Here is a 17752-nt window from a genome sequence, read left to right on the forward strand (position 1 = left end):
CCGGGGCGGGGGCTTTAGGAGCTTCCCTGGGTCGTGGAGCGGGGGCACCAGCGATGGGTGCAGGGGGAAGCTGGGGGGGACCCGGGTGCCAGGGATGCAGGAGGGAGGGGGGGGGCCCGGTGCTGGCAGCGGTAATGGAGGGGGGCGAGGGGGGATGGAGGATCCCCGTCCTGGGGGCGCTGCCCTGCCCGGTTCCCGGTGCCAGATCCCGGTTGCCGGTGCCAGATCCCGGTTCGCAGCGCCGCTTCCTGGAGCTGCCAACCGGCTCCGGTGCCGTTTGCTCGGTTCCCGGTGCCGGGGTCGGGTCCCGGTGGCGGTGCCGGTCCCGGTGCCGGTTCCGGTGCCGGTTCCCGGTGCCGGCCGCCCCCGGTGCGGGCCCGCCCCGCCCCGCCGCACGTGACGCGGCGCGGCGGCAGCGAGCAGCGGGGCCCCGCTCCGCTCCGCTCCGGTACCGACCCCGGCTCCGCTCCGCTCCCGGCCCCGCCGCCCCCCCGGTAAGCGCCGCGCCGCGGGGCTCCGCCGCTGGGGTCCCTCCGGGTCCCCCCCCCCCCCGCCACGCCAGGGTCCCCCCTCCGGTGCTGCGCCGGCCTCGGGGACACCGGGGGGAGGCTGAGGGACGGGGGGGCCGGGGCGGGCCCGTGCGTCCGTGACCTTCAGCCGGTACCGGCAGCGGGGGGGGGATGCTCCGGGCCTGGGCAGAGGGACCCCGGCGGGCGGGCAGGCCCGGGGGGGGCCGGGGGGTGGCATCAGGCTCCGTGCGCTCTCCAACCCCCCCATAATGTATTCCCCCAATTGCCCCCTCCCCGCCCTGCCCCCCACGTCCACCGCAAAATCTGCCCCCTCCCCAAATCTGCCCCCCCTTCACCCCCGGCATCTGCCCCCCCCCCCCCCCCCCCACCTTTCCGGGCCCATTCCGGCCCCGCAATCTGCGCCCCCCCCATCCGCGTCCCTGCGATCTGCCCCCACCGTGCCCCCACCGCGGGGCTGCCCCCCCTCGGGTGCTGGCGGGGGGGGACACGAGGACGGGGCGGGGGGCGGGGGGCGGGGGGCGTGCTTGCACGGGGCCGGGGCAGGTGTGCACGAACCGGGGCGATGCCGGCACGCGGGCCGCGGTTGCACGGGGCCGGGTCACATTGTGGCGTTTGCACCAGGGGCGCGTTTGCACGGGGCCCGGTGGCGTTTGCACCGGGTTGCGCTTGCACCGGGGTGGCGTTTGCACGCGGGGCCGCTCGCACGGGGCCCGGTGGCGTCTGCCGCGGGTCCTGTTCTGCCCCGGGTCCCGTTTCTGCCCCGGGTCGCCCCCGCACGATGCCCGTGTCGCGCTGTCGCCGTCCCCGCGGTCCCCGGCGCTGTCCGTGGTGCTGCCCCGCGCCGCGCCGCCACCCGTCCGCAGAGGGCGCCCTTAGGGGAGGGGGGCACTGGGGGGGGGGTGACGGTTCGGGGGGGTCCCAGCGGCCACGCACCCCCCGTGTCCCCACCCGGCCCCGGCCGCTCCAGTCCCTCCGGCTCCCGGCGGCCGGCGCTTGGCTTGCTGCCATCAGTAGGCTTCAGGGGTAACGCCGCCAGCCGAGCGGGCAGGGGCTGCGGCGGGGGGCTCCGGGGGTGTGTGTGGGGGGGCGAAGCGGTGCCCCCCAGGCTCCTGGCCAGCCCTCCCCGCTGCAGCACCCCTCCCTCGCCCACCCTCCCCCTGGGTCCGTGCGGCGGAGGCAGCTCCCGGCCTCCCACCCCCCCCCGCTCCTCTCCCCCAGGAAGTGCCATGGGCCCCCCCGGACCCCCCCGGGCCACCTAGACGTGTCCCCAGCGGGCGCCGCCACTCCCTCGGCCACCCCACCCCGAGGTAAGGCCCCGCAGGTGCTCCCCTGCTGTGACGGGGGAGGCACGGGGGGGGCACCCAAGGGTGCCCATCCCCACCCCCGGGAAGGGGTGTGGGGCACCCACGGCCCCTGCCTCCCGCAGGGCAGCAGGATGGCCCAGCAGCGCCACGCCGCGCCCCCCCCGCTCAAGGTAGGCATCGCTGGGGTGGGTGCCCGAGCAGCACCCATAGGTGCCAGCATGCCCTTCACCCCCTCCCCATTGTCTTGCAGACAGAAGAGGATTACATCCCCTATCCCAGCGTGCACGAGGTAGTGTGGCTGTTCCCCCCCCCCCAGGGAGGGTGCCAGGGGTGGGTGAGCAGCTGGGGGGGGACATGGGAGGGGGGCTGGGGCACCCACCTCGGCTGTGGGTGCAGGTGCTGGGCCGGGAGGGGCCATTCCCCCTCATCCTGCTGCCGCAATTCGGGGGCTACTGGATCGAGGGCACCAACCACCAGCTGAGCGGGGCACCCGAGCCCCCCCTGACCCCAGCACCCGGCACCCGGGCCAGGCTGGAGGGCAACCACACGGCCAAGATCTACCGCAAGCACTTCCTCGGCAAGGTGAGCACCCAAGGGTGCTTGTGGGGAGGGTGTCAGCAGTGTGTGGGGTCCCCATGGGTGTGCATGGGCATGGAGGCCCCATAACCATGGGTGCATGTGGGTACAGATGCCCATGGACATGGGTGTCCGTGGGTGTGGGTGCTCAAGGATGGGGTTCTCCGTGGGTATGGGTGTGCACGTGGATGAGGAGCCCATAAGGATGGGTGCCTGTGTGTAGGGGTGCTCAGGAACGTGGGGGCCCCGTGCATTGGGTGTTCTGAGGTGTGGATGCCCCATGGCATGGGTGTCTGTGGGCATGGGGACCCTAGAAGGAGGGGTGCCACAGGCATAGGGAGCCACATGGGCAGGGGTGTCTGTGGGATGGGTGGCCCTGAGCATGGGTGCTTCAGGCATGGGTGCCCCATCATCACGGGTGCTCATGGGTATCGGTGCTCGTGAGCACAGGGATGGCTGGAGATGGGTGTCCTGTTGCGTGTGTGCCCATGGGTATGAGTGTCCCATGGGTGGGGGTGCCCCATAGGTGTGGGTGTTCATGAGGATGGGTGCCCAGTGGGCATGGGTGCTCCACGGGCATGGGTGCCCTGTAGGAACGGGTGCCTCCAGGCAGAGGTACCCATGGACACGGGCATCCCATGGGCATGGACGCTTGGATGTGCGGGTGCCCCGTGGGTACCGCCAGACACGGGTGCCTCACGGTGTGGGACACGAGCGCCCCTTGGTGCCCTCATGGGTGCTCGGCCCCTCCTCGCAGGAGCACTTCAACTACTACTCCCTGGACCCAGCGCTGGGCCACCTCGTCTTCTCCCTTAAGTATGACGAGCAGGAGCACCTCCACCTGCTGCTGCGGTGAGCTGGGTGCCAGGGGACCCATGGGTGCTGGCTGGGGTGTGGGCGACCACCTTGACCCCCCCACCTCACCCCGCAGCACCCGCACCCGCACCCTGCACGATGTGGTGCCCATCTCCTGCCTGGCCGAGTTCCCCAACGTGGTGCAGATGGCCAAGGTGGGTGCACCTCCCCCCCCCATTCTCCAGCAGCACCCATGGGTGCCCCCCCCCCCAGCCAGGGGCACCCGCCGCACCGCCCCTCCCTCCCGCAGCTGGTGTGCGAGGACGTCAACGTGGATCGCTTCTACCCCGTGCTCTACCCCAAGGTGAGCGGGGTGCATGGGTGGGGGGGGAGCACCCATGGGTGGGGGCACCCCAGGGTGCACCGCACCCAACCAGCACCTCCTGGCCTCGCAGGCGTCCCGCCTCATCCTTGCCTTTGATGAGCACGTGCTCAGCAACCACTTCAAATTTGGTGTCATCTACCAAAAGCTGGGGCAGGTAGGGGGCTGGGGGGGGAAGGGGGGACCAGGGGAGTGTGGGGGGTTGGTGGGAGGGGGGATGCTGGGGGGGGCACCCACGGCTGCCCCACTGCAGACCTCCGAGGAGGAGCTCTTCGGCACCACGGAGGAGAGCCCAGCCTTCGCCGAGTTCCTCGATGTCCTGGGCCAGCGGGTGCAGCTGCGCGACTTCAAGGGGTGCGTGATGGGGTGCTGGGGGTGGGGGCACCCCCATGTCCTTGTCCCTGTCCCCCTTCGTCCCCTCAGTCCTCAGCATCTCCCCCCCCTGCCCCGTGCAGGTTTCGGGGGGGGCTGGACGTGACGCATGGGCAGACGGGCAGCGAGTCGGTGTACTGCCACTTCCGCGACAAGGAGATCATGTTCCACGTCTCCACCAAGCTGCCCTACACCGAGGGTGATGCCCAGCAGGTGGGGCACCCATGGGTGCTGGGGGGATGTTTTTGGGGTGCAGGCTGATTGTGGGTGTTTGAGGGTGTATGTGGGGTGCATGGGCTCCTAGGGCACCCCTGAGTGCTGGGGGAGTATCTGGGAGGCACAAGAGCTGGTGGTGCACCCCTGGGTGCTTGTGGGGTTTCTATGGGGTGCAGGGGCTCCTGGAGCACCCCTGGGTGCTTGTGAGGCATCTGTGGGGTGCATCCACTCCAGGGGGACCTTCAGATACTGGGAAGTCATCTTTGGGATGCAGGAGCTGCCAGGGCACCCGTAGGTGTTTGGGGGTGTCCATTGGGTGCAAGGGTTCCTGAGGCATCCCTAAGCACCGGGGGAGCATCCAGGAGCCTCAGGGGTTGGCGGGGCACCCCTGGGGTCTTTTGGGGTGTCCATGGGGGCGCAGGGGGTGGCAGTGCCCAACCCCTGCCCACACCCCCGTCATGTCCCCGTATCCCCACAGCTGCAGCGGAAGCGCCACATCGGCAACGACATCGTGGCCATCGTCTTCCAGGACGAGAACACCCCTTTCGTGCCCGACATGATCGCCTCCAACTTCCTGCACGCCTTCGTGGTGGTGCAGCTGGAGCAGGGCGGCCCCCAGGGCACCCTCTACAAGGTCTCGGTCACTGCCCGTGACGACGTGCCCTTCTTTGGCCCGCCTCTGCCCGACCCCGCCATCTTCAGGAAGGTGAGCACCCATGGGTGCTGCTCCAGGGTGGGTGGGGGGATCCCACGGCCGGCACTCACCCGGGGCCACCCCTCGCCCCGGCAGGGCCCCGAGTTCCAGGAGTTCCTGCTCACCAAGCTGATCAACGCCGAGTACGCCTGCTACAAGGCCGAGAAGTTCGCCAAGCTGGAGGTAGGTTCCGGGAGGGGGCCTAAATGGGGGCGCTGTGTGTGGGTGCTGGGGATGCTGGTCCAGCAGCAGGACCAAGCCTGTGGGTGCTGCGCGTGGGGCTGTTGGCACAGGGGTGCTGCGTGGGAGGGTGCTGCACGTGGGGTGCTGCACGCACCGGGTGCTGTGCATGGGGGTGCTGCACGCAGCATCCCAGCGGTGCACGTGTGGGTGCCGGGCTTGCAGCGGGGGGGCACCCGTGGGTGCTGGGGGGGCACCCAGGGCAGCGTGCGGGTGGGTGCGCAGGAGCGGACGCGGGCGGCGCTGCTGGAGACGCTGCACGAGGAGCTGCAGGGCCGCAGCCAGGCCATGCTGGGGCTGGGCCCCGACGACGAGCGCCCCGACAACGGCTCCGCCGCCCCCGGCTTCTTCGAGTCCTTCAAGGTGGGGGGCGGGGGGGAGGGGGGAGCAGCACCGGCGGGGGGGCAGCGGGCACGGCGGGGCTCGGCCCGATACGGGCCCCCCCCGCTGCCCCCCCCCCCCCCCACCGGCCGCCGCCGCCGCCGCCGCCCCCCGACGGCGCCCCGGGGTCGGGCTGCGCGATGGCCACGCCCCCGGCCACGCCCCCTCCGTTTGCCCCGCCCCCCCAGCGCGGAGCCGCCCTTTGCTCCACGCGCTTGGCCACGCCCCCACCCCAAGCCCCGCCCCCAAGCAGGCCGTGACCACGCCCTCACCCGGTGCTGCCGCGTAAACCCCGCCCCTCCGCCAGCCTGACCACGCCCCTCGGGTGGCCCCGCCCCTCCCGGTATCTCCCCGGTAGCCCCGCCCCTCCCGGTAGCCCCGCCCCTCCCGGCGCCCCGTGACGCGGTGCCGCCCGCAGTCGCTGCTGGTGCCCGGGAGTCGCCGGGGACGCCGCGGCAGCGCCATCGGGCTGGGCTCGGTGGAAGAGGTGGGTGCCCGGCACCGGGACCACCGGGACCCCCCCCCCGGTACCGCCCCCGCCGCTGACCGCGCTCCCGCAGGCGCTGCTGGTGCCCGGGAAGAGCCCGTCCCGGCGGCGGCCCGGCCCGCTCGGCTCCCGCCGCTCCAGCGCCATCGGCATCGAGAGCATCCAGGAGGCGCCGCCCGGCAGGTGCGAGCCGACACCGGGCGCGGGGCTGCCCCCGGCCCCGGTGTCCCCTCACCGCCCGCCGCTGTCCCTTAGGGACGGCCCCGCCGCCAACACCGACGGCGCCGGCTCCGCGCACAGCTCCCCCGAGAGCCGCCGGCACCCGGACAGGTCCCGCGCGGGGCACCGGGAGAGGGGACACGGGGACACGGGACATGGGGACAGGGAACACATGGAGATGTTGGGACATGGGGACACGGGACATGGGGACACATGGACATGGGGACATGGGGACACATGGACATGGGGACACGGGGACACAGGGACACATGGACATGTTGGGACATGGGGACATGGGACATGGGGACATGGAAATATGGGGACACATGGACGGGGGACACGGGGATACTGGGACATGGGGATACAGGTGCATGGAGACATTAGGACATGGGGACACAGAGACATGGGGATATGTGGATGTGGGGACATGGAGACAGAGTGACATGGAGACATGGGAACATGGGGACACAGTTATGGGGACACAGGGTTACAGGGACATGGGGACACAGGAACATAGGGACACAGGGTCATGGATGCATATGGATGGGGTGGCACCAGCGTGGCACCAGGACAGGGCACGGGGACGGTGTGATGGGGCAGCAAGGGGCAGGACAGCAGCGGGGGGGTGGCACGGGGACAGGGTCACAGCAGCAGCCAGTGGCACAGGGATGTGGCAGCACGGGGACAAGGTGGCACACGGATGGGGTGGCACGGGGACTGGATGTCACGGGGACAGGGTGGCACGAGGACAAGGTTGGGGATGTGGTGGGGTGGGGACAGCGTGGTGCTTGGGTGGCCCAGGGATGGGGCGGCATGGGGACAGGGTGGTGTGGTGACAGTGTGGGGACAGGGTGGCCCGGGGATGGGGTGACACCGGGGCGGGGTGGCCTGGGGACAGGGTGACAGGGGGCCAGGTGTGTCCCTTGGCAGGGCGGAGAGGCCGGAGCCTCCGCGGGACTTCTCCCGCTCGTCCTCCAGCGCCAGCAGCTTCGGCAGCGTGGCCGAGGAGCCGGACGAGCACCCCGAGGCCGAGCCGGGCAGGGTACGGGGGGGCCAGGGGGGGCCTAAAGGGGGGGGTGTTGGTGGGTGCTGGGTGTTTGGGGGGGGCAGCACCCCCTCACCCACCCTGTGCCCGCAGGACAGCCGCTCGCCCTCGGGGACGCCCCGCCAGTGTGACGCCTTCGCCGACCCCCCCTGGCCGGAGGAGCCCCTCGGCACCCCCCCAGGTAGCCCAGCCCCGGGGCGTCTGGGGGGAGAGGGGGGGCACCCATGGGTGCTCACAGCCCCCCCACCGCGCCCCGGTTCCCCGCAGGCAGCGCCCGCCGCCCCGTCGAGCCCCCCTGCCCCGAGATCAAAATCCAGCTGGAGCGGCCCCCCCCGACCCCGGTGAGGCTGTGCCCCCCCCCCCCCTTTAACCTCCCCCAGCGCACCCCGATGCGGGCGCCCCCCCTGATGTCCCTCGCGCAGGGCTCGTAGCCGTGCCCACCCCTCCCAAACCCTGGGGGGCCACCGCCGGAGGAGGGTCCCCGCCGTGTCCCACCCCCGCCGTGCCGCCCGCCGCTTCGCCCCCCCCGCCCCCATCGCTCGTGTGCCAGGAGCCGAAGCCATCGTCCCCGGTGCGGGATCGGGGCCCCCCCGTGGGGTGTCCCCCCCGCCCCCCCTCCAGACAATCTCTGTCACCCCAAATGCCTCTTTTGGGGGTGACGGGCGCTGGGATGGGCCACCAAGGCCCTCCCCCAGCCGGTGTGAACGCACAACGCAACGTGGGACCCCCCCCCAAAATGCAGAGTGGGGCCAGACACAGCATCGCCGCCCCCCCCGTGTCCGTCCCCCCCCCCCCCCCCCAAAAAAAAGTGGGGGCTCAAATCTGGGGCAAAACCGAGCTGGGGCCGGACGGCTCCGTGTCGCTGCCAGCCCCCTGCTTCCACCTCGCCTCCCCCCCCCCTTTTATTTAAGGAAAAAAGCTCCGGAACGAGACGGACACTGGGGGGGGGGGGGGGGGGACATATTTTTTTTTCAGAACCCGTGTGTTTGTGTTTCCCGTGATCAATGTTTAAAATAAAGGTCTATTTATCGCTACGGCCGATGCTGCGGGGTGGGGGTGGGGGGGGCCACTGCCCGGGCGGGGCGGATTTTGGGGTCCCCCGGCAGCCGCTGGCACCAGGGGGGGCTGACGCTCCGCACGGCGGCGCCATCTCAAGGTTCAAAAAAGAAAGCAACAAACACCCAAAAAACCCCAAATGCTCCCGTTTTTGGGTCCCCACCGCAGCCCTCCTCCTGCAGGAGCGGGGCCAGGGATCGGGTGGGGGCAGCCAGGGCCCAGCTGAGATTTTTTTTTGGGCCAGCCGCGCAAAAAATTTGGGGATTTTTTTTCCAAAAAATCCCCCAAAATTCGGGGATTTTTTCCCCATGCCCGCTGCCTGCCTCCCATTCCCCTCCACATCGTGCTTTTGTGCCTACAAACCCCACATTCGCCTCGCTGCTGCCCCCCCCGAACCCCAAATACTTTTTTTTTTTTTCTTTTTTTTTTTCTTTTTTTGTTGTTGTTTTTTCCACCTCCAGCCCCTGCGGCGGGGCCTTGGCAGAGGCAGAGCTTTGGCCCTGGCCCCGGTGCCAGCGGTTCTTGGCCGGGGCCCTCGAACCCCCAAAACCGCGCGGACCCCAGGGCCGGTTAAACATAGCGCGGCGCCCGCCCGCTGCTGGGAAGCCCCAGCGCCAGGGGTGGCCACGGCTCGGGGGGGGAACCTCGGCCAAACCTCGTGCCGAAGCGACGCCAACCCCTTGCCAACTTGGGGTGTCCCCCTTGCCTCCCCCTCACCCCCCCAAGCCGATGCTGTTCGGGTCACCGCCTTCGCCCACTCCAAAGTTTGCTGCTGGGTTAATAGGAAAACGAAGCGAAGGTTTATTTAAAAGGTCGGGGGGAGGCGAGGCGGGGAGGCTGGTAAATAAATAAAGAGGCTGGCAAGAGGCTCGTGGCGCCCGCTGTGGTTTTGGGGGGCTGGGGGTGCCAATCCTGGGGTGCTCGGGGGGGGGGGTTCAGCGCCGCAACCCGCTCAGGGGCTGCATCTGCACGGCACCGCTTGCTGCAAAGCTCCGCTCGGGCGTGCGAGGGGATTTGCATGTGCACGGTTGCATATCTGAGCAAGCAGCTGCACGGGCATGGTGCTGCTCGTGCAGCCAGGGCACTGCCTTGTGCACGGTGCCATCTGCGTGTGCATGGCCCCCTTCGCTCATCCGGGACACCGTTTGCACTCGTAGGGTGGAATTTGCATGCACAAGGCTCCATTTGCACATGTAGGGTGGCATTTGCACGTGCAAGGCTGCATTTGCACATGCAAGGCCTCATCTGCATGTGCACGGCCCCCTTTGCTCACCCAGGGCAGCAGCTGCAGCGGTCAGATGTGCACACTCAGAGCACCCCTTGCACACTCAGAGCAGCTTTTGCTCACCCTGGACACAACTTGCACACACGGGGCACCATTTGCACACCCAGAGCCGCTCTCTGGGGTCTCCCCCTACTTCTCAACCCCCCGACTCCTCAACAGCCGCCCCTCAAAGTGCACCCCGAGCCCCCCCCCCCCTCTCCCAACGCGGCCCCCTCCCCAATTACCAGAGGCTAACAAGGGACGAGCAGCACCGGGTGCTGCCCCCTAAATCCATCTCGGCTCCGCTCTCCGTGCAGTGCTGAGTCCCCAAACTGCTGAGAAGGCCCCGGGCAGCAAATGGCCTCAAACCAAAGGATTTTTCAGGCCAAAAAGAGAGGAGAACAAAAAAAAAAAAAAAGCCACAAAAGAGGCAAAACAAGGCAGGGAGCGCTTGGTGAGTTGCCGCTTCCCCACCCGCGGGTGCCTTCCAGTTGCCCACTCACTCGTGCGATGAGTTGGGTGCCGGGGTTGGTCTCAGCCGTGCTGGCACCGCACGTTTCGGGGCTGACCCCGCTGCCTCTCCCCCCTCCTGCTTCAGGAGGGCTCCGGCCGCAGCGCTGAGCCCGAATCCCACGGCAGCGCTAATGACAGGGAGGAACGGTGTATTTACAGGGGCAGAGCCCAGCACGCGGTGGCCACCGAAACCGCGGGCGGCTGCTTTTGCTCTGCTGAGTCTTTCTTTTTTGCCTTTTCCCGGGCGCCGCTACCCCAGAAAAAAAAAAGGGGGGGGGTGGAGAGGAGAGAGGATTAAAAAAAAAAATCCCCCCCGTCGATGTTTTGCAAGAGATGCTCTAGCAGAGGAGGAGGAGGAGGGTGAGGAAGGGCAGGAGGAGGGGGCTAGCGGCGGCGGTGCGCCCGGCGGCGTTGCAGTGGGCTCGGTTGGGGCCAATGCAGGCAGCGTACGCCATGGCGTGGGGGATGTAGTTCTGCTCGTGCACCCCGTGCAGGAGGTGGGCCATGGGGCCACGGGCGAAGACGGCCACGTCCTCACCGCCGTGGGTCTCCTGGCGCAGTGGCACGGCTGACTGTGCCTGGTAGTTGGCGTGCGCTGGGCAGGGGTAAATAAATAAACAAAATGAAAACAACAAGTTAAAAAGCAGCAATAGTTTGAACCGCCGCCACTGTTTCTGGTTGTTTTGCCCCCGGTGCACGTACCAAAATCCACGGCTGAGACATTTTCACGCTCACCCCCCACGATTTTGTAGCCAGGGCCGTTGCCATAGAGGATGGAGGTGAAGGGCTTGCGGTCCACATCGCTCTGCATTGGTGCCAGACCTGGCAGCGGCAGCACCGTCAGCACCGCGGGCACATCCCCAGGGTGTCCCCATGCTGGGGCTGGGGGGGGAGGGAGGTGTCTCACCAAAAATGGGGTTCCCGCGGGGGGTGTAGCCGCCAAAGGTGAAGACGTGCGAGTGGTCGGCGGTGACGACGCTGAGCGTGTCCTGGGGCGAGGTGAGGCGGGCAGCCAGCCCGATGGCACGGTCCAGCTCCACCGCCTCGTGCAGCGCCTGCTTCGCCTTGCCCTCGTGGTGCCCGTGGTCGATGCGGCCGCCTGTGCCCGGCCCAGCTCCGCTCAGCACCCCTGTGCGCCCGCTGCCCTCCCTGGTCCCCCCGTGGTACCCCCAGCTCCCTCTTTATGCCCGCTTTTCGCATCCCCCATCCCATCTCTTCTCCCTTTCACCTCCCTTTTGCAATGCCCCCATCCTCCTTTCTCCCTTTACACCCCCCATTGCCTTCCTTTCTCCATTTCTGCACCTCCCCCTTGTGCTCCCTCACCCCCCTTTTTGCACCCCCCCCATTGCTCTCCCTTTCACCCCTTGCACCCCCAGTGCCCTCTTTATTTCTTTATTCCCTGCTTTGCATCCTCCTCACCCTCCTCATTCCCCTTTGGACCCCTGCGTTGCCTCCCCCCTCCCCTTTACCCCCCACCTTCAACCAGCAGGAAAAAGCCCCGGGGGTTTTTCTGGAGCATCCTGATAGCCACGGCCACCATCTCAGTGAGGGACGGGTCCGTCTCGTTGTTCCTGTCCAGCTCGTACACCATGTCGCCGGGCTCGAAGAGACCTAGGGACAGTGATGCTGGGGGTGGGAATGCCCTTTCCCAACCCTGTGCTGGGAGCTTTTTGTGCTGGCTCAAGTGTTTTGCCCAGCGCCGGATCCCCTTCCCCGGGCTGGCGATTAGATAGGAGCCGAGGGATGCTCCCGGCCCTTCCTTCCTCCCACCCAGCCGAATCCTGCATCCCCAAGGGGCTGGAAAATTGCACGGAGGAGGTAGAGACAAAAAAAATTACATGCTGGGGGCGGGGGGGGGGGGGGAGGGGGCAGAAATCCCATCCTCCCCGGGGTGCTGGGGGCCTGGGGGCACCCCGGGACTCACCCAGGAGGAAGTCGACGCGGCTGAGGTTGAGCGCCAGCAGGTCCCGCCGGTGCCACACGTACTTAGCGACCTGTGGGGGGGGGACAGAGCCCCACAGCTCGTCACCTCACATGTGGGACCAGCCCCCGTCCCCAGCCCCGCAGCCGCCTTTCACCCCCTCCCCAAAACATTTCCCGCTGAGGAGCAGCAGCAGCAGCTCTACGGGTTTGGGGGGGGTTGGGGGGGACACCCTAGCGCGGCCCCCACGTCCCCGTCACCTTCCCCGGGGGCTTGGTGTCGTGCCACGCCTGCACCAGGTCCCGGCGGTCCAGGCGGGTGCCCCGGTGCTTCTCCTCCTGCGGGTACTCCACGTCGCTGGCGTTTTTGGGGAACATGTATTTCCGCCCGCCGCCCAGGATCACCTGCGGGGAAAAACCCACTCCCAGGCTTAGAAACGCAACTACAGCCTCTTTTTAAAATTATTTTTCCCCCTACAAAATAAGAAAAAAAAAAAAAAAAGGAAGGGAGGCAAACCCTGAGGAGACGGAGCTGGGTTGGTGGGAGGCTGCTGGAGCATGATGTCCAGGAAAACCCTGGCGGTGTGCAAAGCCAGGAGAAAACACCCGAGGAATTTCACCTCGCTAGAAATAACTCTGAATCTCTTACTATTAATTACACTGAGGACAGAAATAACCATTTCCAGCAGTAGCTTTGGCTTTTTTTTCCCTCCTCGCCAGGGGCGGCGGGCAGGGATGCTCCCTGCCGGGGTCCCCGCATGAACCCGCCGGGACGGAGCCTCATCCCGTGGCTCCGGCTGTTTGCTTTGGAGCCCAAGTTATTTGGCTTCCGTTATTTATAACTAGGCAGAGATTTATTTTTTTTTTTTTATTCTCTCCCCCCCCACACCCCTCGCCCTGCAGAAGGTGAATTATAAAGCAGCAAAACAACAACACCAAAATTATTAAGGGAAGAAGAGGGAGAAAGGGAAAAAAAAATTCTTCCCCACTATATAATTATTTCCAGCCTGGGACAGAGTTGAAATTATATTAAAGGGAAAAAAAACAGAAGAAGAGGCTATTAAACAGCCAAATAACAGGCTTAGATGTTTTGCTTTGGGGCTATTTTGAAGTACAGAAGCGTATTTATTTACAGGGCTGAATTTCTGTGCAAATCCACAATGAGGGGCAGAACTGAGGGGAAAATGCAGCTTTTTGGGCATGGGAAGCATGAGAAAGGGGTTTGTGTCTCAGCGTGAGATCGGGATGCCTGCTGCGGTGCTGGCACCCTGAGCCCATGGGTGCAGCTGGGTTCTGTGGGAAGCTGGGGTTGGGCACTGGGGGGCCCGGCTCCCCATCTGCTGGGGGTCCTGCCTCTGTGCCCGTCAGTGCTCCCAACCCAACAGCTACCGGGGATGCTGGCCCCATATCTTCCTGGAGGTCCTGACTCTGCACCCAGTGGTGCTCCTGGCCCTGTATTTACCCACAGTCCTGGCCCTGGACCCTTTGGTGGTCCCAGCCCAGCACGTGCCAGGTCCCAGCCCATCACCCATGGGTGGCCCCAGCCCCTTGCCCCCTGGAGCCCCAGCCCTGTGCCCAGAGGTGGTCCCAGCCCAGCGCCTACTGGGGATCCTGGCTGCTCACCCACCTCCCAAGGGTCCCAGCCCTGTGCCCAGAGGTGGTGCTGAGCCCACACCTCTTCCCTCGGGGTGGCCCCAGCCCCGTGCCCACCTCGATGTCGGGGATGTTCTCCACCAGCTGCCGCGCGATGTCCTTGCAGCCACCCTCCAGCGCGTCCGGGGGCATCTCTCCATCCGAGTACCAGTCGCGGTTGGCAGAGTGGGCGTAAGCGGCGCTGGGCGTCGCGTGCGTGACCCGCGTGGTGGTGACGATGCCCACTGCCTTGCCTGCGCCACGAGGTTCATGGGGCAATGGTGGAAACGGCCCCAAAACCCAGCATTCCTGCCCCATCCCCACGCCCACCAGCAGCTCACCTTCATCCTTGGCCCAGCGGAGGATGGAGGTCACCTCCTGGCCCTTGGTGGTGTTGCAGCGGTCGCGGGTGACGCCGGCGCTGACACCCACCGTCCCCTCGTTGGCTTTGACACCGCAGAGGTAGGCGGTGGCCGTGCCCGCGCTGTCGGGCACCTGAGCGTTGGTGTTGTAGGTCTGGGGGGGGGTGGCAGGGAATAAAGCGACCCTCTGTTGTTATCATCATCCTCACTGTCATCATCCTCACCATCACACATCCCAGGGCTTCCCTCCTGCATTGCTCAGCCGCATCATGCCCGAGCGCCCCTTCTTTTGCCCCTCACAGCCCTTGTTGTGTGTGTGTCATCCCCTCGCTGTGTTTTGATGGTTTCAGCCCCTTTTCAGCCCATTTTTAGGCAGGGAGAGCAAAGCCAGCAACTTTTGCACTGTCACAAGAATCCCTTGCAGAGATGGGGTGAAAGGAGGCAACCGGGGCTTGCAGTTTAATAAAAAAAAAAAAACTTTTTTTCAGCAAAATAGCCCCAGGGGAAGAAGGGGGGGGGGATTCTGGCTCCCATGGCTGGGCAGCCTCGTCCTTCCCCCCCGTTCCCACAGAGCCAAGCCCTGGCACGGCGGCCGGGCATGGGGCGTGAGCCAGCTCCACTTGCCCGCCCGTGACCTAATTTCGGCTCCGGTCGATGACGGCCGCCTGCCTGCGACCTTGTGGCGTGCAGCCCCCATCCCGCAGGAGCCAGGGTCTGGCCCCGGGGGCTCACCTTGGCCAAGGCAACGTAGGGGAACTTGTCCATCTCCAGCAGGCTCTCCTCGCCCTTGCGGTTCTGCAGCTGCCCCTTGAGGATGCGGGCGGCCGTGACGGTGGAGACACCCATGCCTGCGGGGTGGGCGCCCCGTCACCGCCCCGCCAGCCACGGGCCAGGCGCCAGCTGGCGGCGTGCGCCCAGTGCAGCCCAGCGTATTGCAGCACCCGGTGTAGTGCAGTGCCCAAATTATTGCAGTACCCGATGCATCACAGCACCCAATTCGTTGAGGCACCCGGTTCATCACAGCACCCAGTTCATCGAGGCACCCAGTTCATCGAGCACCCAATTCACTGCAGCACCCAGTTTATTGCAGCACCCAACTTATCGCAACACCCAGTTCATCGCAGCACCCAAGTCATTGCAGCACACAACTTATTGCAGCACCCAATGCATTGTGGCACCCAGTTTATCACAGCACCCAGTTTATCACAGCACCCAATGCATCACAGCACTCAACACATCCCAATGCCCTGCTTGTTGCACCCGCTTTGTTGCACTGCCCCATCCTTGCAGCCCTCTGTTGCCCCACACTGCACCCCATAGCCCCCCGCTGGGGGGTCCCCATCTCACCATCGCCCAGGAAGAGGATGAGGTTTTTGGCCACGTTCTGGTTGAGGCGCTGGAGCCGCAGGGCGTCACGCAGTGTCTCCTGCGCCTGCTGCCGCCAGTACTCGGGGTCCTTCTCATTCTCTGCCAGGGTGCAGGGAGACCAACAGGGCTCAGCGGCACCCAAACGCACCCACTACCGGGGCGCAGCCCCCCCAAACCCCACCTACCGGGGACCAGCGATGCCAAGCAGAGCTGGGCCAGGAGGGTGAGGAGGAAAGCCTTCATCGTGCCCTTCAACGCTTGTCTTCCTTGCACCAACAGCAGGGGCTGGGTGAGAGAAAGCTGCGGGGGCTCAGCACCCTCCCCTCCCTGTGCCTCAGTTTCCCCGCTCTGCTCACCCAGACCTTCGCCCCCGGGATTAACCAAGCGAGGACAGAGGGGACTGTCCCCTCCCTGCACGGTCACGGCTGTGCCCCCACTGGGACAAGTCAGCCCCCTGCCGCGGGGCGTCACCTCGCTGGCACCAACCGGGTTGGGGGACGGCGGCACACCCCCTCCCTCACCCCCACAACCGGTGCCCCATTGCTGCGTGTCCATGTCCCAGCCCCGCTGCACGTGGTGTGCTCTACACATGTTGGGGTCCCCTCCACACGGCTGTGTCCCTATCGCGTGTCCCTGTCCCCATTGTGTGGCTGCGTCCCCATCACGTCTGTGTTCCCATTGCACACTGGGGTCCCCGTCTTGCGTCTGTGTCCCCACGGCATGTCCCTGTCCCCATCACACCTCCCTGTCCCATTACATGTGTCCATTCCTACACACATTGGGACCCCATCGTATGTCCCTGTCCCCACCGTGTCTGTGTCCCCCTTTGCATGTGTCCCCACCACATGCATGCCATGTCCCCACCTCATGTCCCCAGCATGTGCCCGTGTCCCATCGCATGCCTGCATCCCAGTGCACATCTTTTTCCCCATCGCGTGTCCCCACTGCACATCCACATCCCAACTGCGTATCCGTGTCCCCACTGCCCCTCCACGTCCCCACTGCACACCCCCGTCCCCATTGCACACCCAGGTCCCCATTGCACGCCCGTGTCCCCATTGCAAGTCTGTCCCCACCACATGCCCGTGTCCCCACCGTATCCCTGCATCCCCCTGGTGCCCCCGCATCCCCTCCGCACGCCCGTGTCCCCATCCCGTATCCACATCCCTGTTGCGCTCCTGTGTCCCCACCGCGCCCCCGTGTCCCCGCCACACGCCCCCGGCCCCCCGGCCCTGCCCGGGGTCTCTCCCGGTGGCCGCGGGGGTCCCTTACCGCCAGCCCGGGGACGTCCCCGCACAAACTTGGGCGCTGTCGCCCGTGTCCCTCCCGGCCGGCGGAGCGGAGGCGGGCGGGGGACAGCGAGCCCTTAAATCCCCCCGGCCCTGGCCTTCGCCTCCTCCTCCTCCTCCCCTTCCTCCACCCTCCACCCGCTGCCAGCACGGAGAGTGGTGGGGGGGGGACGCGTGTGGGGGGGTGGGAGGCAGCAAACTGGGCTTACTGGTGCCCTCTGCCGGGTTTTACTGGGAGGACTGGGAGGACTGGGGGGACTCGGGGGGGGATAAGCGCTGCTGGGGGTGCTGAGCCCCTTGTGCGCGAGGGGGCGTCGGGGGAAAGAGGGGTGCGGGGGGAGCAGATGTGTCCTGGGGGGTGCCTAATTCCTCCCCCCAAACCAGCCAGCGAGGGCAGGCGTGTTGCAACACTTTGGGGTTCCCCCCCCGCCCCCAGCTGTGGACTCTCTGGTGTCTGCTTTAGGGTTGTGCTCGGCTTCCCCCTCCCCTCGCCCCCCTCCCCTTTTGAGCAGACCCCCCCCAGCTGCCCCGCTCTGTCCCCGCTCACCCATGCACACCCTCTCCCATTTTGGGGTCGGGGTGAGGGACTCGGGGCACGCTCTCACCTCCGTGCCCCCACCGGCCGCCTGCACCCCCGCAGGGTTTTGCGGTAGGTCCTACAATAAACAGGAGGCTGTTTGCAGCCCGACACGTCCCGGCTCGCGGCTCCTCTTGCAAACGGTGCACGAGGACGGCGTGCCAAGGCCTGGCCACGCGCCCCGGCATGCCGGGACACGGCTCGGGGTCGAGGCCCGGGGCCCTGCTTTCGGCCTCGGGAGGCTGCCGGCCTCCCCGGCCTCAGTTTCCCTCTGGTGGGGATGGAGGCGGCTACGTCGTGGGGGGACCCGTGGGTGGCCGTGGAGCTCTTGGTGGTTTCCCAGAAGGTGGCGGCCTCAGCCCAAAAATCCGCTCCCTGAAGGCTTCGGGGTGCCACCGGGACTGGCCTCATGCATGCGCTGAGAGTGTGGGTGCTCAGCCCCCCGGCTGGGGCAGGGGATGGGGGCAGCAGCGCAGCCCCGTCCCCGCTGTCCCGTGGGAAGCCGTGTGGGACCGCTAACGAGGGACAGC

At 66.9% G+C, this 17752-nt stretch overlaps 2 protein-coding genes across 6 annotated transcripts; one reads left to right on the plus strand and one right to left on the minus strand.

Moving 5' to 3' along the window:
* The first annotated feature begins 407 nt into the window (after positions 1-407).
* On the plus strand, positions 408-8275 carry RAP1GAP (RAP1 GTPase activating protein). Of its 3 annotated transcripts, XM_084495417.1 has the most exons (21): positions 408-494; positions 1749-1837; positions 1957-2004; positions 2085-2123; positions 2231-2416; positions 3168-3262; positions 3342-3420; positions 3516-3569; positions 3661-3744; positions 3841-3941; positions 4043-4172; positions 4654-4881; positions 4966-5052; positions 5335-5472; positions 5909-5977; positions 6051-6160; positions 6233-6307; positions 7127-7238; positions 7335-7422; positions 7509-7582; positions 7664-7800. In XM_084495417.1, the coding sequence occupies exons 3-21, from the start codon at positions 1966-1968 to the stop codon at positions 7670-7672; spliced, it is 1797 nt and encodes a 598-aa protein (XP_084351543.1). In that variant the 5' UTR covers positions 408-494; positions 1749-1837; positions 1957-1965; the 3' UTR covers positions 7673-7800. The 3 variants fall into 3 exon arrangements, with proteins under 3 accessions (XP_084351543.1, XP_084351541.1, XP_084351542.1); XM_084495415.1 differs by lacking the exon at positions 7127-7238 and having other exon boundaries at positions 7664-8275; XM_084495416.1 differs by lacking the exons at positions 5909-5977; positions 7127-7238 and having other exon boundaries at positions 7664-8275.
* Positions 8276-10206: 1931 nt separating this feature from the next.
* ALPL (alkaline phosphatase, biomineralization associated) lies at positions 10207-17378 on the minus strand. Of its 3 annotated transcripts, none has more exons than XM_084494863.1 (12): positions 17251-17378; positions 15542-15641; positions 15336-15455; positions 14721-14836; positions 13968-14142; positions 13705-13880; positions 12256-12399; positions 11999-12068; positions 11551-11685; positions 10982-11173; positions 10777-10896; positions 10207-10669 (listed from the first exon to the last, which is right to left on the minus strand). In XM_084494863.1, exons 2-12 carry the CDS (start codon positions 15597-15599, stop codon positions 10413-10415), a joined length of 1563 nt encoding a protein of 520 aa, XP_084350989.1. In that variant the 5' UTR covers positions 15600-15641; positions 17251-17378; the 3' UTR covers positions 10207-10412. The 3 variants fall into 3 exon arrangements, with proteins under 3 accessions (XP_084350989.1, XP_084350987.1, XP_084350988.1); XM_084494861.1 differs by lacking the exon at positions 17251-17378 and adding an exon at positions 16629-16749 and having other exon boundaries at positions 15542-15656; XM_084494862.1 differs by lacking the exon at positions 17251-17378 and adding an exon at positions 16629-16742.
* Between the last annotated feature and the right edge of the window lie 374 nt (positions 17379-17752).

The sequence above is a fragment of the Aythya ferina genome, assembly GCF_964211825.1.
Source record: "Aythya ferina genome assembly, chromosome: 21".
NCBI lineage: Eukaryota > Metazoa > Chordata > Aves > Anseriformes > Anatidae > Aythya > Aythya ferina.